General features: G+C 41.6%; 2 protein-coding genes and 1 long non-coding RNA gene across 3 annotated transcripts; 2 read left to right on the forward strand and 1 right to left on the reverse strand.

Moving 5' to 3' along the window:
- Nucleotides 1-3,278: 3,278 nt before the first annotated feature.
- On the forward strand, nt 3,279-10,529 carry MED4 (mediator complex subunit 4). Its single transcript, XM_071448326.1, has 7 exons — nt 3,279-3,429; nt 5,597-5,663; nt 6,015-6,185; nt 6,559-6,616; nt 7,590-7,676; nt 8,479-8,610; nt 9,757-10,529. Exons 1-7 carry the CDS (start codon nt 3,302-3,304, stop codon nt 9,927-9,929), a joined length of 816 nt encoding a protein of 271 aa, XP_071304427.1. The 5' UTR covers nt 3,279-3,301; the 3' UTR covers nt 9,930-10,529.
- Nucleotides 10,530-12,510: 1,981 nt separating this feature from the next.
- Nucleotides 12,511-15,632, reverse strand: NUDT15 (nudix hydrolase 15). The gene is made up of 3 exons (XM_071448327.1): nt 15,216-15,632; nt 14,917-15,107; nt 12,511-14,392 (listed from the first exon to the last, which is right to left on the reverse strand). The coding sequence occupies exons 1-3, from the start codon at nt 15,368-15,370 to the stop codon at nt 14,247-14,249; spliced, it is 492 nt and encodes a 163-aa protein (XP_071304428.1). The 5' UTR covers nt 15,371-15,632; the 3' UTR covers nt 12,511-14,246.
- LOC139600264 (uncharacterized) lies at nt 15,082-20,719 on the forward strand. The gene is made up of 2 exons (XR_011682466.1): nt 15,082-15,244; nt 18,968-20,719. It is a non-coding gene; the product is annotated as an uncharacterized lncRNA (long non-coding RNA).
- Nucleotides 20,720-21,816: the final 1,097 nt, after the last annotated feature.

A 21,816-nucleotide genomic window follows, 5' to 3' on the forward strand; every position in this document is an offset into this window, starting at 1 on the left:
AACATCTCAGCTTCTTGCCCTTGGTGAACTATTAGATCAGATCAGCTGCTCCTAGACTTGTCTAGAGGAATCAGTTTGCTCTGCAGATCATCACTTCAAGGCCCATTCTAGAAGAGAAAAGACTCAACTGAACAAGATAAAATAAGCTATTTTTGCTTATGCAAGCAGGTTCTTAACAATACATTCAGCATGCCATTGAATAGACAATCTGAAATGAAAGACCTCTGAAATGTCTAATAAACTCACTGTGCAAAGATCCACGTATGGCCACAGAAAATAAAATGTTCTCAGACTGCTGGAAAAATTTGGGAACAATGCTTAGTTATTCAGGAGGGGCGTGATCTTTAAAGAAGCAGGTCTGGCTCAAAACCAACACAACTATGAAAAAAGTTTACCCAGGGGAAAGTAGGAGAAAAGCACTGAAGAACTGAGGTAACAGAGGAACCAACACTGGGGGAACAGAGGCTCTGTTGTTTCTAAAGGCAAATGTTTCAGAAGTCTATTCAGCAAATTATTCACTCAGTCTTAAAGAAATCAGCCCATGGGACAAGTTTGGGGCATGAGCCCATTTCATCCAGGCTTTCCCTTTGTCCTGAAGGAGATGACCCCTCTGGCATGGTCTGAATGACTTTCTGTGTCTTGGCACAGGCAGGCATTCCCTCATACCTCTGGTCTCACCCTGTGCTCCCACACAGAGGCACAAGCACAATAAAGTCCCTGCCTATTCCACTGCACTCTCCAGCCATGGCTGCATGGCCAGGGCAAGGAGAAGGAAAGAACTGGGCAGCAGAAAGCACAGTTGTCCATGTTGCCTGGAAGAGGGACAGAAATTTGAGAAGCAGGGAGAGAAGGGGGGCTGCTCCAGGGAAAGATGGGTGGTATTGGCCTGGATGGATGGGAGTAGTGCTGCTGTGAAGAGGAAGGGAGGGAACAAGCTCCCAGGCACAAGGAGAATGAAAGATCATGCTACAGAAATCACCTATAACAGATATTCACACCTGTCAGCTTTGGGGTCCTGTTAATGCTGCAAGCTTTTAGCCCAAGTGAAAGCAGCATTATTGCCCTGAAATCCAGCACAAGTGCTTCAAGTCTAAATAATTCAGATGTCAAAATGAGTATGAGGAAGAAAATGATTTAGTGGAAGGACTGCTTTGTTTTTGATGTCGCTATTTCTTTCTATTTATGCACCCATACAGACACTAACAAATCAGTGAACTGGATGCACAAGCAGACACCATCGCTGATTACATCTTTCCCTGAACAAAAGCAAGGAAATAGAGGAGGGAAAAAAAAGCAAGCAAAACTTATTTATTTGATGAGATTTTATCTGCTATGCAGTTTAAACAGAATTCCCAAATGATTTACAATCAGAATGTTGAGGGTTGTTGGGCATTGCAAAGGAATTTTAAATAACTCCTGTTGGCAAAGTTTTTTTCTCAGAGTTGCCAAATCTCATTGCTTTATCACAAATCTCATAATGTTGAATTGCTTATTTAAATCACAATCCAAAGAATTACTAAGGAGTTTCTTGCCTTTTTTTTCTTCTTTAAATAAATGTAAATTTCTCAGGAACACACTTATTGCAGAAGGTAACAGGTAATCAGAGTAAATACCAGAGCAGTCAGAGATGTTATTGTTCAAGTAGGGTAGTATTGTTCATGTAGGCCTTTCAGGCCTTTCTCTAGTCAGGGGAGAAGAAAATTGCTGTTTACAGGCAGCTGCCTGCTGACAGCAGAAGGACACGAGGTCTGCTGGGGCTCCCTGTTGTATGGTGGCAGTGCTTGCCCTGGTTAATAAACCGTGGCCCCAGATTAGCTCTCACTCTGTACTCCCTCATCTTCCCTCCACCCTGCCCTCTCAGGGTCTTTCCACATTACTGAAAATTTCGTTAATATAAAAAAATTCCACTGGCTCCACCCAGATCGAGCAGCCCGTTTCACCAGCCCATATAGAGCAGCTATAATTAGAAAACCCCCACAACACAGCAGTACTTTTTAATTATAATTCAACTTCTTCTAGGGCTGGGGGCAGGATTTGTGCCTATTATCTGCCCCAACCATTGTGTGCAGAGGTCCATGATGGACACCAAGCTGCCTTCATGGACACGCAGGTGTGCACAGGCAGTGTCGCCTCCAGTCATGTATGGGACAGCCAGCCCAGGTAAAACCCTGGTCTTGGTCTGATTTAAAGCTCAGGTTTTTGTTGTGCTTTCTGTATCATGCACTTAACTTTCTTTGATTGTCAGTAAAACACCAGATATATATAGGTCTAAAGGAGATGTGTCAGGACGGAGCCTGGTGCTTCTCAGTGGTGTCAGGCAATAGGACAAGAGGCAATGGGCAGAAACTGATGCACAGGAAGCTCCACCTGAACATGAGGAAGAATTTCTTTACTGTGGGGGTGACCATGTGCTAGAACAGATTGCCTAGAGAGGTTGTGGAGTCTCCCTCACTGGAGATATCAAGAACCCTCTGGATGCAATCCTGTGAAGTGTGCTCTAGGACAAACCTGCTTGAGCAGGGAGGTTGGACCAGATGACCCCCTGTGGTCCCAACCTGACCCTTTGTGTGATTCTGTGATTTCATCCTCCATCTGATCAAAGGCACCTGAGGGATTTTTGGACACCCAGACTCTCAAAAATTGAGTTAAACCCCTGAAAATGTGATTCAGTTGCACACATTTCACCCCTTTTCTGTGTCTTTAGCATAAATCAGTGTCATCTGGAGGCTCTTTGTGGGGACTCCACAAATGCATTCCAGTTAGGATGGTTGTAGCCAGGTGGGGGCTGACCTCTCCTCCCCAATGACTACCAACAGGACAACGAGAGGTCACAGTCAAGTCTTCAGCTGCACCAGGCAAGGTTTAAGTTGCACATCAGGAAGACTTTCCTCACAGAAAGGGTGGTTAAACATTGGAATGGACTGCCCAGGGAGGTGGTGGTGTCACCACTCCTGGAGGTGCTTAAGGAGAGACTGGACGTGGCCTGGTTGACATGATGCTATTCAGACTCCATGATCTCAGAGCTCTTTTCCAACCTAAATGATCCTGTGATTCAAAGAGCAACAAGCGCAGATCCCCGCACAGCGACCCCGCCTCAAGGCGGGCGGGTGACAGACGCACATGCGGCCCGGACGAGGCAGAAGTGCCCCCCCCTCCCCTCACACCCCGGTTCCCGGTACGAGCCCGGCCAGCCCCGCGGGAAGGGATCCGCCCGCCCGCCCCGCGCATGCGCGCGCCGCCTCGCGGCTGCAGCCCGTCCCTGCGCCGGCCGGGGGCGGTTCCCGCGCGGGTCCGCGCCCGGATGGCGATGGCGGCGGCGGCGGCGGCAGGAGCCGGGGTCGGGGCGGCGGCGGGCGGGGGAGGCGGGGAGCGGAGCAGCACCCGGGACCGGCTCCTGGCGGCGCTGGAGGATCTCGAGCTCTTGGCCAGGTACCGCGCTCGGGCCCCCGTCGGCCCCGCGTGGCGGCGGGGCGCCGGGGGCGGGGTGAGGGCTCCCGTCGCGGTGCGTGCGCGGAGCCGGCGGCGGGGGCGGCGGGCGGAGCGGCAGCCACTGAGGGTGGGATGGGAGGGGCCCGGCGCGACCGGAGCCAGCGCTGGCCGAGCCGCTCGGGTTCGCCTTTTCCTGCTCTCTGGCCGTTCTGAGGCCGGCTCTGCGGGTGAGGGGCTGGTGCTGCAGCGGGGCTCGGCCCGGCCCTGCGCAGCGCTTCCCGGCACTCGTCCCAGTGGGAAAGCATCGGTGGTTTGCAGAGAGAAGGAGCAGCTCCCTTTTTCTCCCACTTGCCTTTGTCACTTGGTTGACACCTGGTTTTCTGTGAAGTGCACACTTACACGCCGATTTTAGGCATTTTATGAGTCACTAAAAAATATGCTTAAGTCAGAAATACGTAGATGGTGTTGCATGACATCAGCTGTTCTGGTCACTGCCTATATTAGTGGTACATTCATTCCACGTAGGTTGCAGAGCTCCTCTTCAGAGTGATAGAAATACTCAGATACGTAATCCAGGGTCTTGAGTCCTGGCTGGTAATCCCCATCCAAGTTGTCAACCATGTCGTGGAGACACAGCTGGCAGTGAAGTTCAGATAGTTCCTAATTATTTTCCACACCTCAAGGAGAGTAGGATCTTAGGAAAGCATTTTCAGAGGGAATAACCTGTGCTGTCCATGTGGCTCACTCGCTCAATGATCCTCAAGAGGAGGATAAGCTATTGGTGAGTTGCTCTCCTTGTGTCTGGTTAAGCTTTATTCTCAGTCACAGATTTTATTCTGACATAAGAGTGGCTGGAGAGCATGTGTTTATAGAAAAACGAAAACAAACTTGTTCCTTATCTAAATTACTAATTTTTTTTGGAGCGCTGGAACTGGCGTTCTGCCACAATGAAGCCACAGCAACGCTCAGCAGCATTTAGAGAATCTTCCTATTGATCCAGCAAAGTGTTGCAGCACCTTGGGGATAGGCCTTTCTCTGTCACAGTACTGGTTTGGTGGTAGGGGCAGAAATTAAGCCACATGTCTAATCTGGAACCTTTCTGTCGTTTTGAATCTACATCTGTGCATTACCTGGCTGACACAGGGCAGAATTACAGCCCTGTGACATCACCCTCGATGGTGGTACCTGACCTACTTAAAATGGATTTGCTACTGCTCAGTGTTGGTCAGATGGAATAAAGCTTTAGTGACAGTGACAAGTTTCTTTATTCTCTAATTGTTTCAAATCATAGTAGTGTTCAGGAGTGACCAAGAGACACAGACCAAGATCAGAGCTTTACTGGGTTTTTTTTTGAGACATTTCTGGCTCCACTGCTGTATTACTCACACCCCCCACTGAGCTGGACCAAGCAAATAATCCACACTGGACCAAGCAAATAATCAGTACTTCCAAGGGCAGTGTCTCCGTGCTTAGGGTTGAACTGCCATTCAGAGTCTTAGAAGTCAGATAACTTTGCTCAGTTTACAGAAAATGCCTCTTTGCATTGTGATACCCAGAGGTTCTTCAGAACAGTGGCAGAGTATCTGGATATCTGGGAGAGTGATCAAGAGGTCTGTTTGAGAAGCACTTCTAGCACCAGAATATTACCGGGGTTCTTTTATATTTTTTGTATGCTTGATGCACAGCTAATATACCATTGTGGGAATACTTGTTGTAAAAGTAGTTCCATAACAGACTCTGTTGATATTTGGAAATGTAGACTTAGTTGCTCTAAATAACAAGTATATTGGGGAAAAAATGGAGAAAAGTAGATAAGTAAAACAGTGAAGACCCTCTTGCAACAAATAAAGGTAGAGGTAGTAGAAGAAGGGTCTGAGGGCACTCCATTATGCTGTTTCTTCTCTCAGATTCTGCTCATGTCTTTTATGGTTTAACAGGAACTTAGCACATTTCTTGAGTTCAAATACATAGGGGCTTCATGAGCTCAAATAACAAGGAATAAAGTGTGCTTTCTTGGTTGAAAAATCCCTGTCCACACTGTACTATAAAATATAAAATACTCAGGTCCATGAATACTTTTGTAATGATACCAATCCTCTGGGTAATTTTGGGATGACTTGATGTGAGAATGCCTTAGAAAATTGTTCAAACTGAGTTCTCCTTTCAGGGAGCTAATTGAAATTTTGGCAATTTCAAGAAACCAAAAGCTTCCACAACCGGGAGAGGAGAGCCAGGTAAGCTGATTTTCTGAATTGTGTTTCTTTGGGTAAGCATAATGCTTTACTTCTAACTTTTTTCCATTCTTTTGTTTGTTCTTACTTTTTCCATTTGTTCATGCCTATATTCGAGTTAATGGTCACAATGGGGCTTTGGCCCTGCTGCAAAGGCATTATTGCTTCTCCTGTTTTTTATTAATTTTTTATGTGCTTCATAGGCTGTTTCTGCAAACAGAAAGAAATTTTGTTTCATTTTTCATTCAAACAAAAATACTCCTATAGATGCCATTTGCTCTTCTTTGTAGCATGACTGAGGGTGTGTTGTTACTCTAGCAAAATTAAAAGTTGTACAAAACTCTTGTTCAATAGATCCTGGAACTGCTGATTCAGAGAGATGGAGAGTTTCAAGAGCTAATGAAGTTGGCAGTTGATCAGGGAAAAATCCATCATGAAATGCAGCTCTTAGAAAAGGTAGTAGAAAAGCGGGATAATGATATTCAGCAGCTGCAGAAACAGCTTAAAGAAGCAGAGCACATACTGGTAAGTTCATAATGATGTGTTTGCTTTTGAGCATTTTCTTGTAAAAAAGGTGGTTCTGGGCAAAGTGATATTGTGTTAGTTTGAGAAGATTTAAATATTTAAAACTTCATAAGAGCTTAGTGGTTTGGGTTTTTTCTCAGTAGTCAAACACTGTTTAGTTATCGTGGTATTAAGGTTTTTTTAAAATAATGCTAATTTTCTTCTAAATCTACATTATTTCAGTGTATTTGGAAAATGTTCACAGAAGTTTCTCTTCTAAAATGCAATTAAATGGAAGGGTTTATTCAGAAAGCTGACTTTATGTAGATGTTTATAAATTAAAGATGCATTGAAGGTTTGGTTTCCTTTGTGGGTTTTTATTTTTTACAACTAGGCAACAGCTGTTTATCAAGCAAAGGAAAAACTGAAATCAATTGAAAAAGCACGAAAAGGTGAGTATCCATAATTATACATACTAAGTAAATGCAATTCTAAAGAAAGTTGTTATGAGCTCAAATTGGGCCTTTTAAATATTTTTAAATTCTCCCATCACAGATTTCAGATGCTTTGTGTAAACAAATTTCCATTTCATTATGAAACTGTAACCATTTTCTCAGAATAAAGGCAGCATTGAATTTTATTTTTTTTTTTGTGGCAAACATATTTTAATATGAAAGTGTCTCAGCAGTCTTCTTGGACTGATAATAGTATGTCTGATTACTTAAGTACCTTACCAAATTTCCTCAGGAGGTTTGCTAAGGAAAGGAAGAGAATGTTTGTGTGTATATGCACACACTGACTAGCTGGTGAGCTGGTGATAGGTGATACTAGATTGTAATTGTAGCAATTCCTGCCATTCTGTGGCACTTACCAAACTAACTTTTTTTGGGAGGGGAGAAGGCATCTTCTTCAGGTTGTTTTGCTTAGTTTTTTTTTTTTTTTTATGGTATCTTCTATCATTTTGTTATGCCTCTTTCATCTAGAAAATCAAGGAATTGAATAAAGTTTCTATTAATCTAATACAAGCACATATTTGGAAGGACTCTTCTGGCTACAGTCTATAGTTACTAAACAAATAAAACTTTGCTACAGAAAGTTCTATAGTAAGCAGGAGCTGAAGTTTTAGACTTTTTTTATGCTTGTCAAGTACACTTGTTTAAAAGATTGTTTGTGGTTTTCATGAGGTTGAAGAAGCATTGATATTGAAGGTTTTTTGTACTTCTGTGTGTAAAATCAGTTCACTGCAAAGCTCATCTTTGCATAGATTGAGAATCTTCTAAACAGTCATTGCTTTTGAACCAGGCTCTTAATGTTTGGCAAAATCACATTCCCAGCCTTTTTAAATATTGGTGGTCAATATTCTGAAATAATTAAATGACACAATCTCTTGAGAATGCAGCAACATTTTTTTTTCCATTCTTCCAGGTGCCATTTCCTCTGAAGAAATAATTAAATATGCCCATAGGATCAGTGCTAGCAATGCTGTTTGTGCCCCTCTGACGTGGGTACCAGGTAAATGTTGTGTTTATGACACTAGATTTTTTTTCTTAATAATAAATCATGGTTAATATCTGCTCTTAAAATGTTTTTATACAGTGATAAACACCAGGGTCTATTAGACTAGAATTGTTTTCAACTGTTATATCCATATTCTAAAATGAATATCCAAAATCTGTGGACTTCACATACACCTCCAAGAGGTTATGAAACTGTCTGCTTTCATTAACAGACTGGCCTCTGTTCTTCCTTGTTTGCCTTTTTCCCCTGAATATTTACCCTGATAATAAGTCAAAGCCAAGTATGCTAAAGGCTTTTCTATGTGTTTGGTTGTGTTCCCTCTTGCCCCTTACAATATTCTTTCAGAGAGTGTTAGTAAACAGTGGAGCCAGAAGCAGAACTTTTACTATGACATGTTTCAATTTTGGGTACTACCCTCCTTGTCCAAAATGAAAATGCGTTTCATCCAATTCCTGTCCTTGCTGTTTAGCTATGAAGTAGCAGGGTGAGCAAAGATATCTTTTAACATGATAAACATGATGGATTTGTTTGTTGGTTTTTTTGGTTTTTTTTGAGTTGCTTTGGGTTGTTTGGGGTTTTTTTATTATGCTTTTTCTGCCAAGTTTGAGTGAACAAACAAAGTCTGAGTAAAAGACAGACTTGGATTTTAATAGAACAGGTGTGATGCTCATTACTCATCCAAGCAACCAGAGTATGGGGGTTTTTGGTCATTCAGCTAGGCTCTGAAGCTAACGCTAATGTCTGCAAGACAATTGTTAAATATTTCAAGGCATTCTTTTTCCTTTTTTTCTTAAAGGGGACCCACGTAGGCCATATCCTACAGATCTGGAAATGAGAAGTGGTCTCTTGGGTCAGATGAACAACCCACCCACCAATGGAGTCAATGGACACTTACCAGGGGATGCACTTGCAGCAGGCAGACTGCCAGGTAAGTGAAACTCAGGTTTTTTTTTTTCTTTATTGCTTATAGATTCATAGCAGTTATACATTTCCCTTACCAAAGGCAAATCAGAGGTAAAGCAATGAAAATTGTGGTTGATGTTGTTCCCTAGCAGTGAACACCTAGTAAAGAAAGGTAATTAGAAGTTGCATATTTTTTGTGTATGTTTTAGTAGAGCCCATTCTGGCTGGCTTCTTTGCCTTAGAGGATGCAGACTTGATCCATTTACTTTTGAGTGCTGTCTCTATAAGAACTGAAAGGAATTTGCAGGAATTTTAGGAATTTTCCTTGAGAAACTGGAAAATGTGGGATTTAAACTCCTCCAGTAAAATTCTTAATTGAGTCTTGGGCTCCTCTGTCAGGTTAAACACTCACACAGACTGTCAAGGTAAGAGGGAAACATTGATTTACAAGAAAGTTGAAGCTGCCTGGGCATTTTGTGTAGGGATGCTGAATCTGTTGGTGTGTGGAGGCATGTCCTGAGAATGCTAATTATGGGATCTAGTCCTTTTGGAGACTCCTGCAGAGATATCCAGTTACTGAGTCCTTAGTGAATGTGCAGACCAGTTTCTGGACTGCTCAGTAGCCTCTAAACTTTGAGACTGCTTAGCACACCCATTCAGCCTGGTTTAATAGCAGGAGTCTGCTTCTAGCATTGAAGCATGGCCACACAATGTAAAACACTAGCTTCCATTCTGAGCTGCTTTTTAGGCATATTTGGATAAAGCCTTTTTCTCTGAATTTTTATGTTCTGCCTGATTTTTTTTTGAATCTAATATTTTAATCTATTTTTGCATACTGACAGACTGTGATAATTTTCATTACTCCCAGTAGTTGTGAATGCTGAATCAGTTCAAACTGTGCTTTGAAGATGAAAAGCTCTGTATTGAATATGAGTTATCAAGAGCCACCTACATAAATGGGCCTCTCTGGCAGAGCAGACTTTCACAATTATAGAATTGCTCCATCATGAGATGTTTTCCAGCTGTTTCTGGAGGGTTTAATCTGTCCAAAATTTAGAAAGGATTTCAAGATTTGTTTTGATTTTATATTGAAGTTCTGGTTGAGCTGTCATGTTGAATTTGTCAATATACAAAACTGAAAGTTTTCTTGATGATGCCTCTGTTTTTCCAGATGTGCTTGCTCCTCAGTATCCTTGGCAGTCAAGTGATATGTCAATGAACATGCTACCTCCTAATCATAGTAATGACTTCATGCTGGAGCCTCCAGGACACAATAAAGAGAATGAAGATGATGTAGAAGTTATGTCAACAGACTCCTCAAGCAGCAGCAGTGACTCAGACTAGGTACAAGGGGGACAGTACCCCTAGTAGACCTTTCCTGTGGTGAAGGTAGGTTAGATGCTGTTTGTCACAAACTGCAATATCCTTTTTTTTGTTACACCAGCAGCCCTGTGCAGGGAGAAGATAACAGCTGGCTCAGAAATAGGGTGACTAATTTAAAACCATGGACTACAGATTTGTTTTTTTTCCTGTTAGATGTTCTGGGAGCTGGGAGAAATGTCTGGGAGCTGTCTGCTGGGGGAGAGATGTCAGATTTTCAGTGATTGTGTAAATGTATGTTTGCAAGAGATGTGTAAATATATATTTATATATATGTATTTACTATACATTAGATGACATAAGTTCCTGGGAAAAAAATGTGTAAGGGGAATCCCCTTGTATGTTTGTTAGTAACTTTACTTTTTTGATGATAGCCTTTTCTATGCCACAGAAATGAAACATGAAGTTTGTAATGTATCTTTTTTTTGTTACTGCCTAAATCTGTGTTCTTGATCATCTGTGTATCAAGGACAAAAATATGGCAATAAGGTGTAATAAAAGAGTTTGTAATTATTGTAATATATAATGAATGATTTGTCATAAATAAACTCAGCTTTGATCTAACTTCAGTTTTCCAAACTTGAATCTTACATGAGTTGCCATGTAACTTCAATACTCAGCACATTTTATCCCAGTATGTGGTTGAATTCTGACTGAGTTTCAGAAGTTTGTACTCCATTTTTCCCTATGCAAAATGCCCAGTCAGCATTAGAAGCAGCTGAGGAGGAGTCAGAAATGGAAAGCCTGTCCTTCCTTTTCAGGTGAGCCCTTCCAGGTGCACACAAAGCTGGGCAGACCCTGAAGCAGTGAGTGCCCACCCACAAGGCTGCCCCCAATACTTGGTTAAGTGTCCTGGGACCCTGGAGGTGACACACTGTGGGGCATGCTGCAGGTTTAGCTCCTCTCAGATCAAAGCGCTCAAGGATTTTTTTGTCCTTGTCATCTATAATTTTTTCAGTTCTTTGAACCTGCTAATTTGTTTACTTTCACAACTACATTTCCTGCATCAGCTGCAATGATATTTTGTTTTTCCAAAGGCACTTCCCTTGGCTTTCCTTTCCTTGTTCTGTTTTGCTTAAGGAGTCATTTTATGACAGCTGCTTTTCTCTTATGTAACCCTCTGATAGAATTTCAAAACTCATGTGAACTGTTGCTCCTGGCAGTTAAAGGTTTCTGTCCTGCAGCACAGATCACAATTCTCTTCCCTTTTCCATTTTGTAGATTCCTCACAGGAAGTATCTGATGAATCAGGTAATTCCTCCTCTGCTCAAGTAATCTTTCAAACATTGCTGCCAGTAATGCTGCCACCTGTGACCAATCTGTACAAATCCCATCAGGCTGTAAAAAGAAGGACTTCAGTCACATTCAATCACAGTATATGGGGAAGTGGGTTTTGTTTTCAGAGAAATGGGGAATTTGGTTTTGTTTCAGCTGTTCCTTTTAGAAGTATTTTCAGAGTTATTAAACTGTCACCTCTTTCACAGCTTGAAGTTATTAATATATGTACATACTGTAACCTTTATTCAGTATCATGTTCTCCTCTTGGGTGCTTATCTCCAATGTCTTTCCTGTTTCATTCACATTAATCCAAATACATGTGCCCTGTCTCAGTCATTCTAGTTAACCTTGCCTACCCCTTTTCTAGCCCACATTAGTGATCAGAATCGTACACAATATTACAAAATGGAGTTTCTTAATGCTTTGTATAATGGGATTGGTATTTTCTTTCATCTCTTAGCACACACAGTTCACCAGCCTCTTTTGTCTTCTAACTTACAAGGACATTCTTGAAACAAAATACAAACGTATGTAATTAAAACTCATGGGAAGTGTAGTTTTACAGTCTACTCAAAACTCTTCTATGGCTGTATCTATGTAATTCACCAACTGAAATATTGTGGAGGTGGGTGATTGTTTTCAGACATAAGAGGGAACTGAAGTAATGACCACTTCTTTTTCTGGCTTGTTAGTTACTCTGTTATGGGATTAAATGGAACCAATATATTACATCTAATAAATAGATAGGGCAACAGCACTGCCCAGTGTTCACTTAGCATAAATTCAAAATTTGGGTATTAGATGCATTCTAATCAGTTCTTTTGCATCAGTGCTGCAAACTATGTGCAGTTCAGGAGTATGCTTCTCAGTGCTGCCTAACTATAATGCCATTTTAGGTGAATTCTGTCAGTTACAAGCAGTTTAGTGAACCATGATATCATAACTGAGTGTTCTGTTATTCAGTGGCTTATATATGTACATAATAGATTTTCCTATTTAGCAAAAGTACCAAAAATCAAAGTAAAGACTTAGTTGAAAGGACTGAGTCTTGGCAGCTAAAATCGACTGAGAACCACATTTTCTGGAGGGGTGGGAAATATAAATGTGTGATACATACAAACTTATTTAAGTTGGGGAATGCTGACAGCTGGTTGCAGTAATCTGTCCATTTTGAAAAGATACAGAAATGCTGACATATGGAGATACTGTTGGGTCCTCATTTCAGTGTCTACTTGTGTATTTACAAGAAATAGAATGTATATAACCATTAACAAAATATGCCAAGAAAGTATTTATTGCATGAGCAGACCATTTACAGTGGTCCCTGTTCTCTCATCAGGACCTAGATGTTTTCTAAAATAAAAAATTGTACTAAATAATTTAATTTTTTTTTCTTCGTTATTCTTTGTGACAGATGGACAGGACATCTGTCAACTCTTCCTACAGCTTCTTTGTTGACAGCTGAATGGAATAATTTTCGGTGTACATAAGGTTGCTTGCAGGAAGCAAATCTCCACTTTTGAATAGAAAAATAAGATTTTTACAAAGTTACAGTAGCAAAGGAATTTTTGGTGAAATTTCCCATTTCAAGACTGCTGTGTAATGTTACTTCTTTCTTCACTTCAGAGAACGGGTGTCTGTCCTAAGGGAAGTTGCACATAATTAATACTTCAAACTCTAATTAGGAGGATTGCCAGGGGCAGTAGCATCCTTATGCCTCATCACTCTGTTTCTCAGCAAGAAGAGCCATCTCCATTTAAAAAAATGTATGTTCAAAGTAAGGAAGAGCCTTAAATCCCTCAAGCTGATTTCTTTTAAGAACTGAGAAGTCAATTCATAATTCCAGGCAATTTTAATCTCTCAGTATTGTGCCTGTACTTCATTCAAAAGAAATTAAAGATACCTTACAACATTTTTGTACAATGAGTATATCTAAAGGGAATAGACAAGAGTTATGCTATAAAAGAACCCTGACAAGAAAAAAAATGAGGCAACTAGTGATTTGAAAGTTATATCTTAAAATTAATTGCTGATGTCTTTCCAACAGCTGGAAAAGAATCAAAATTAGTTACAGATTCTAGAAAAATTTAAAATATTAACTTCTTTGTTTTGTATGTACTGTTGGTACTGTAATTTCATTCACTAACAACTTAGTCGTTTAATCAGTCAAACTGAAAATTCACAATTTTACCAAATCTCAATAGCCAGCCATACAGAACTACACCCATGTGTGCAGTTTAATACTGACAACTCTTTTTAGCCACTAAGTATGATTTCTGCCATGGAGCTACACTTATAAATGAAATTTGTGTCAGCCTAGTAGAGTAGGCACCTCTCCATTCCAAGAGTTCAGTAGCAAATTCAGATCAGTTGCAGAGATCTGATTTCTGCAGATAAATTCAATGCAATTGAGGTTCTAAACAGAACTCTGTTATGATAACAACTGGCAAGAAGGGTCAGGGAATTTTCATTCCCTGCAATAAGTCATGACAATCTTTTCACATTTACAATACTCTTTTGATTTTCAAGTGTATACTGCTGTCTGCAGGGGAAAAAAGGCTTTGTCTATTAAATGTAACTTTTGCTCATGACAGTAGCTTCATAAGTGAAGCTAAGAGACAAGGCCAAGTTTTAAAATTGGTCCAATAATTACAGGAAAGCAGATTTAAATGAGTAAGTTTTGCTGCAACTGCTTTTAAGTGAGTAAGCTTCCCTGGCTAGTGCTGATTTCCAAATGGCTGGTCATCCATGTAAAGACTAACTAGATAAAACACTGAGTTTTCAGTAGAAGAAAAAGTTAATTATTAGCTACTAAACCTAGAAGTGGGTCTGGAATGAGAGACAACTGTCATGTGAAATATGGGAAAAGCACTGAAACAGTTGGCATGTTCTTTGGGAAAGATAGTATTTTCGCATGGGCAGGGTGAGCACTTTGTATTTTTTTCTTTTACACCAAAAAAGCAGGTCTGTCCTTTAGTTTGTTACATAACATACAATTTGTTTTTACTCTAATTGGTGACTTCCAGTGTATCCCTTTAGATGATCGAGCTCTTCTGTAAAAGGATTGTAACCTTGCTCTCTTAAACAGCGTAAGGCCCAGAACAGTTGATCTGCTGGAGGAAATTCATCCCATTTGACCCATTCCCAGCCTGTAGGAAAAAAAAAAGAAAGAAAAAAGAAAAAGGAAGAAAAATCTGAGTAAAGAGTTAAGATGGGACCCAAGAAAACAGCATGAAGCTGTGGCAGGAGAGGTTTAGGCTGGATGTTAGGAAAAGGTGGTGGGGCACTGGAATAGGCTCTATAGTGCAGCCTGACAGAGCTCAAGGAGTGTTTGGACAACTCAGGCACAAAGCGGGATTGCTGAGGTTGCCCCGTGCAGGGCCAGGAACGGGATTTAATGATGCTTGGGGGTCCCTTCCAACTCAGGATATTCTTTGTTTCTGTGATATAACAATTCTTCCTCTTCAAGTATAGATGGATCATATAGAAACTACCAATACAAAGACAAGTGACAGTCATTTTGCCTGAGCAGCTTTTTCATTTCCCAGAGAAGCTGTGGATGCCGCATCCCTGGGAGCGTTCAAGGCCAGGCTGGATGAATCTGGGAGCCACCTGACCTAGTGGGAGGTGTCCCTGCCCGCGACACGGCGCTTGGAACAAGATGCTTACTCACCCTCGTTCTTGTCGGGCTCCTGGTTGCGCGGCTCGGCGCCCGGCTCGGCCTCGCCCTTCATGAGCACGGTGACATAGTGGTAGCGCTGGGACAGGCACGCCGCGTTCACGGCCGACGCGAACCGCACGTGGCGCAGCGGCAGCGCCGCCTCCTCCAGCGTCTCCCGCGCCGCGCACTCCGCCAGGCTCTCCCTGCGGGCGGGCAGGCAAGGGAAAGCACGGCACGGCACCGCACGGCCGCCTCAGGGCACGGCGGGCAAGGGAAGGGCAGGGCGGGGAGGGAGGGCGCGGGGCTCCTACCCGAACTCCAGGTGGCCTCCGGGGAGCTGGTAGGTGCCGGCGCCCAGCGCGCCTTTCCGCTTGCCCAGGAGGACGCAGCCGGGGTGCGCGGCGCTGGTGACCACCACCCCCACGCCGACCCCGGGCCGCCGCGGCTGAGCCGCCTGCTCGCCCATGGCTGCCCCCGGCGCTCGGCGAGGCTCGGTCCCGCCGGGGCAGGCGGGGGCGGATCCGCCAATCGCGGCTCGGGATCCCGGGTTTTGGCAGGCCCTTGGCCGGGGGTGTGTCTGGAGAGCGCGATTGCGCCTGGTGGTGACGTCGCTGGTGAGAAAGGGGGCGAGGTTCCAAGGCAGGGTCGAAGGGAGAGGTGCCCTGTCCTGCTATTTGCCTGGGATCCTTGCCTCTCAACCCGCAGGGACTTGTGAGCTCACCGGGAATAGAAAAGGCGTTTGTGCAAACGAGGGGCAGCTGAAAACAAGCAAGATGCGACTCGGTTTTTGAAGGTCAAGGAGCCAGTCGGTCTCTGACTGCAGATTTGTTCAGGATTTAAAAAGTGGCCCTTCTTTGGTTAGCCCACTGTTTCTGGTCTGTGAAGAGTCCGACTCTGAAGTGTCACATTGGAATTATTTAAAAAGGAAGCTACAAACTTAGCTGAGCAGAGCTCCACTGGCAGAATAAAAGTTCCTGACTGATAAGAAATAAGTTTCTGCTGGCAAATACTTACCTTCATTCTCACATTTTTATAAATTACAGAGATATGTAGAATACAAGATACAAGCTTTCGTTTTCTTTATAAACAACTGCAAAGTTTGTCAGAGTTTCCCCCTCTTCAGCCTATTGATCACAACAGAGAAAGAGGTTTTTTATTTGCGGACCTTTCAAAGTGGTTTTGGGTTTTTGTTTGTTTGGTTTTGGGGATTTTTTTGGTAAGGTTCTAAAATATTTATGTACGGATGTTTTTATTTCCATATGAAAGTCACAGGGCCAAACTGGCTGAAGCTTAATCACATTTTCTGCGATGAGTTTTCTGGGGTTTAACTGCCCGAAGTGGCTCAATGCAGCATCAGATGTGTCCCACTGTTGGCATAAAGGGCATGTCAGGAGCAAATGTCTGGGTGTGCTAGAAGCAAGGCTGCCCTTTGGCAGTATTTGGCCCCGCTGCTTAACTGTGATGTCAGCCCATATCCTGTGGCAATCACATATCCTCTGAACAGAGAGAGACACAGCTCTCCCAGGATTTTCCTGGGAAGCTGTGAGAAGCTGTGAGAAAGCTCAGAGAAAGAATAAAAATTATTATCTCAACCTCTGCACCTGGCAGGCGATCTCTGTTTGTCAAAGATGTTTACAAAGATTGTCCCTTCTTGACCAATAGGTGAGAGAAGATTCCTAAAGGCCAATCAGGTCCCCCATTGTTTCAATAAGAACTGTGGATTTATAATAATAAAGTGCCTTTTCATGCCTTCTCCTGATGGAGTCTCTGTATAACATTTGGCTCTCCCTGATACCCCTTCAGTGATAATACCCTGAATTACTGACATTGGCGAATAACAGCAATAATAATAAATAATCTTGAGCAAATTGCCAGGCTAACAAGACTTTTTGTAAACCAAGCTCATTCATTTGTATCTGTCACCCCAGTACAGCTGAGTATCCTAAGTATCCTAATCCATGAGGATATCCATTAGGAGTATCCTAATCTCCAGATGAAACACCAGACATATCAGTTATATCACATCTGTATTTACATTTCAAGACAACAATTTTACAAAAGCCATATCAAAGATTGCTCCTCACCCACAAAGCTCATTTTGGTCCAATACATTAAAATACCACAAAGGTTTTTACCTGACCAGTGAAAACATTCTACTTTCTATGTACACCATTTTCCTGTACCTTTTACCAAACAGCATTTAGTGACAAGTCTTGAGGGTGACCCATTGATTTATTTTTAAATTAAAAAAACAAAAAGTCCATATGGTCATTATGTTTATTTACTATATTAGCAGGATACAATTAAATGAAAATGTTATATGAAGATGATTATGTAGAAATGTTATATGATGATTATGTAAAAAGTATGTTTTTACAAGGAATATATTTTTATTTGTCAGTATGCTAAGATTTTCCCTTCCTCTCTACCATCTTCTTGATCACAACAAAGATGTGAAGTATTACCCTTTTACAAAATTTTAAAATGGCTAAGTTTTTGTTAAGGTTTTGAAATCTCATTTCATACAGATGTTCAGACTTGTTTCAATTTTTTCACCTTACACTTGTGATCATTAATATAAATAATACTGTATGAAAAGAAGCATTTTGTTGACTGAATCTGTTCTAATTGGTTTCATTCTAGGATTTATTTAGGACATAACTATGCAGCCAGGTATTGCAGATCATGAAGTAAATACAGGCTGGTTTTCTGAGTCTGATGGTGAACAGACATTCACTGAAGAAAGATATGGGAATATCTTTCTTCAGTGGATGAGAAAGTAGCAAAATCCTCTGCCACAGAATGAGAAAGTAGCAAAATGAGAAAGAATCTCACAGAATGAGAAAGTAGCAAAATCCTCTGCCACAATTTGAAAAGCTTGAAAGATTATGATTTATATATACTTGTAAATTTGTTTATTAATATTTCATCTGAGGAAGTACTTCTGTGAGCCAAAACAGTGTATTTGAACCGGCATGTGTCCAGCAGCTACTGGAAAAGAGGCAGATATTTTTCAGGCCCAATCCCTTGTTCTTTATGCTAACGCTTTTATTGATTGAAGTGTTATTGAATGAACTGTATGTCTGAGGTGATCTGGATCAAAAACCCCTATTTTTTAAACAATTAATCTGTTTTCTAGCATGCTGTGGGTGGCACAAGGAGGGGACAGGACAGAGTTCAATCAGATTAAACACAGCACAAAGCTAAACCTGACTCAGCAAACTGGGAGAGAGATTACATTTTTAGTAGGATGTGATCCCTGATGCAATTTACAGCTCAGGTAAAGTGAGGGAGGCAGCGAGTCAGAGCAGCTGGGAACAAGAATGGTGGGACTAACCATATTAGAAACAGGCCAGATTTATTTCAGATTAAAATGACTACACAGCTGTTCCCTAAGAAGACCACACATAGGGAAAGCAGGTTAGAAAAGCACACAGTGTACAACAGCTTATTGAAAAGCAGCTACACAAGCAGAAAACATCCATCTTTCTGAGAATTTCATACACATGGCTCCCTGGCTGTGGAATTTACTATATATTTGCATTTTCTTAGCAGAAGTATGAACTAGGAGATATAAGGTTTATATTTAAATATTTTACATTGCAAAGCTGGCATTCAGAAGCTGGGTGGAATGTGACAGCAGTGCATGACACCAAAGTCCTGCCAGCAACCTGGCTGAAACTTGAACTTGAAAGATTTTTCTTCTCTTGCATTTAAGCAGATGGTTGTTATCTAGAACCCTGATATTGAAAATGTAACATTGTTAACTGTTTCCTCACTTTTATTTTTAGCAGAATTATTTCCATGACACCACATGTTTCCATTAAATGGCTGTATTTCACCATAAATTACTGCTTGCTGTAATATTATGGCTTCATAAACATTATTAGTGGAAATTAGGCAAAGTGTGATATGTAGTTTTTATGTTGAAATGTTAATAACTTCTGATCACTTTTACATATGGAGAGAATAATGCCGTGTGCAAGAGCAATAGGACAAATTAGAGCTGTACTACAGGTGTGCTGTCTTCATTGCTTGTTAATTATTTCTTTTCTGTGTCCAGACAGGACTGAGTCATTGGAATGAGTGAAGCTGCTGAGACAATTCTGCTTTATTTGTGGCTTTGTCATCAACACTTTAAGCGACCTTGGGCAACTCATAGGTGGGTGAAGATGGACTGTGCTTTGATGAAACTTCTGTGTGTGCTCAATCCCAGGGGACCCTGAATCAGAAGAATATAAAAGTGTCTGTTCCTTATCCATCTAGGATAGTACCTGGAGGTCCAGAATGGATGTCTTGAATACAGTAGGCAATAAATCATGATAGGGTTTTTGACTACTATTCTACAGCCATCTGTAGCTCAGTGACTTCTCAAGGCAGAGGTGGCTTCTGTGTATTTACTAACTAACCTTCTTCTTGTTTCTCTTCTTTAACCTACCAAAACTCCTTTTGAGCCCATATAAATTTTCATTATTTGCAGCATCTGTGGCAAAGTGCTCCACAGCTTAGCTATGTGAAAGATCGTTTTTTGCAAACCAAATCCTTTTGCTTTCATTGAGCCTTTCATCTACCAGCTTTCACTGGTTGGGAAGAGATGGTGCATTAGTGAGTAATGTTCATACTGTATTCTGTAGAAAACTTACACCTATCCAGACCTTAGAGTGCACACATCAAATGCCTATTTTCTAGGACAGATGTCAGAATCCTTGCAGGAAATACGCCGGAGCACCTTCAGGGAAGGGCCCTGGATTGTCATTTCTGTATGACTGGGAGAAGAGATGGAATAACCTGTTAATATTGCAAATGGGTGCAGTGAACAGTTTCATGTTGTTAGATAAGCCTGAGGGTCCCCTTAGCAGCCTGCAGTTTGTCAAGAGACAGCCAGGATGGTACTCCTGCAGACAAGCGGTGCAGAGAGAATTCACCATCTGTAAGACATGCAATGTAAGGCAGTGTAGACACCACTGAAGGATTATTCTCACTCTGCTTCAAAGTCAGTTTTTTTGCTCTGACCATCAGCTTAACCTGTTTACTCACCTGCCATACCAAAAAAGTGGGCTCTTCCTTCCTGTCTTCAACTGAAAGTGTTCTGGAAAGATCAGGGTGATTTTTTCCACAGGTAGTGGGATGCTTTTTAAACCCCTGATAAATTTCGTCTTGGAAATTTCCTACCCTCTGAACTTACGGCCTTGGCAGAGGCTTTCACTTTCTGACTCTGATGTTCTTGGCAAGACCCTCTCTCCTGATGTTTTTCAACTACAAAGTATCAACCAGTGGAGCTTACAAGGTCTGGGAAATAAATCAGATTGTACCATTCTAACTACATGAATGTGATAAATTTATAATAAAGCAAATTCATGTCTATTCATAATGCCTGAGCCTTCCAGGATGCTATATTTGGCCTCAAACAGGATGCTTTATTTGTCCTGCGTGTCCGTTAAAACTTCTTGGCTCCTTCTATCTCATTTAATGTACCTTTTCCCTGCTTCTTTAGAGTTTTAAATACAGCTTTTCAGAGAGGGCCTTGATCCTATGTTAAAAATTTTATTCTGATTTTAGCAAGAAATCTCATAATTTTAAACTTTGAATAGGATGGAATATATTTCTGGAGATTTAGCAAAACCTCTGGATATCTACTGGAATCCTACAGTGCATTCCTTGTGCAGTCTCTTTAATTGTAAGTCAGATATTGAATGAGGCTGAGCCTATACAAACCTGAGATTATATTGGGCTCACTAGGAATTTGTCTGGTTGTAGCCAAGAGTGTTATCTTTTTGTATGTGTCTAACAAAATAAAGAAAAGGTGCATGTGTCATTTCCAAGAACTATTGTTTTTAAGATTTTGAGTTGGGCTTACAACCACTTTGTGCTGACAGTCAGAGCCAGGTGGTGGCACTGGTGATCAGACAGAAATCCAGGCATGTTTACAGTCCACCCCAGTTAGACCGAGTTTTCACAGCCAAGAGGAGATCAGAAAATAAAACATTCAGATAATTAAAGTTCTCCATACAGCTGTGTATCAGACTCCAGATAACAGCAGCAGCTGCCTCAGTCAGTCTTTCTACAAGCCCTTCAATATTGTCAGAAGTGGTTTCTGGGACATTTCTTCTTTTGATGTATAAGGTAAAACCGTCTTAATTTTGAAACTGGAAGGCTAAGTCACTCCTAGTGAGAAGAAGATACAGTAGTAGTTGTAACTGACTGTCTTACAGCCATTTGCTAAGGCAAGAATTAATTATAAGCCCAGAGACAGTCGTCCAATTTCCTTCCAGTAGCAAGAAACTGAGTCAGGATTTAAGCCTTGTTTCCTGACCTGCAGACAGTACTTATCTCTGAACAGTAGCTTTGGGCCTTTAAGGTTAAAGTTTTGCCAATATCCATTACATCCTCTTGTAAACGTTGTTGCAAATCCTTTCCAGAGGTAATTTTGGGAGTCTCCTGGAGTTAGGAGATTTCTTTGTATGTGGAAATGGCATCCATGTACTGTCCTGTGCAGTACGGAACTGCAGCAGGTCCTGTGACTAGTGAAGAGCCACTGTTTGTACAGAGGGCAGAAAAAGCACAGAGTTCAAGTGTTTTTTTTTTCCCTTCCCCTTGGCTGGAAGAAATATTTTATCAGCTGTGGTGGGAATCTTGGATGGTCTATCAAAATTTTGCAGCTGCTTACAGGTTCAATAACACGTGCTCCTACCTTGTGTGTCTGCACACAGAGGTGCAGAGCTAAGCACTCTGCAGAGCTCACTGCAGTGCTAACAGGTGACAATAACACCGGGTGAGCAGAGGACCAGGAGCAAAAGAACCGAAGCAGAATGACTCCATCTTTTGCAGTACTCACCCAAGGAGAAGTTATGAAAATGCATTTTCAGTTTCAGAACAAAAATAAGCAACTCATCCAGTTATTTATTGGATAAT

This window comes from Agelaius tricolor, unplaced genomic scaffold (assembly GCF_023055355.1).
Source record: "Agelaius tricolor isolate 1412-34295 unplaced genomic scaffold, bAgeTri1.0.p SCAF_26, whole genome shotgun sequence".
Taxonomy (NCBI): Eukaryota; Metazoa; Chordata; class Aves; order Passeriformes; family Icteridae; genus Agelaius; species Agelaius tricolor.

What these genes read in the sequence shown, in the direction of transcription:
- MED4 (XM_071448326.1), top strand. Translation starts at nt 3,302, where the DNA reads ATGGCGATGGCGGCGGCGGCGGCGGCAGGAGCCGGGGTCGGGGCGGCG. An exon ending in GATCTCGAGCTCTTGGCCAG is followed by an intron (nt 3,430 to 5,596) that starts GTACCGCGCTCG and finishes TTCTCCTTTCAG; the next exon opens with GGAGCTAATTGAAATTTTGG. An exon ending in AACCGGGAGAGGAGAGCCAG is followed by an intron (nt 5,664 to 6,014) that starts GTAAGCTGATTT and finishes CTTGTTCAATAG; the next exon opens with ATCCTGGAACTGCTGATTCA.
- NUDT15 (XM_071448327.1), bottom strand. Translation starts at nt 15,370, where the DNA reads ATGGGCGAGCAGGCGGCTCAGCCGCGGCGGCCCGGGGTCGGCGTGGGG. An exon ending in GGAGGCCACCTGGAGTTCGG is followed by an intron (nt 15,108 to 15,215) that starts GTAGGAGCCCCG and finishes GCCCGCCCGCAG; the next exon opens with GGAGAGCCTGGCGGAGTGCG. An exon ending in GGAGCCCGACAAGAACGAGG is followed by an intron (nt 14,393 to 14,916) that starts GTGAGTAAGCAT and finishes TTTTTCCTACAG; the next exon opens with GCTGGGAATGGGTCAAATGG.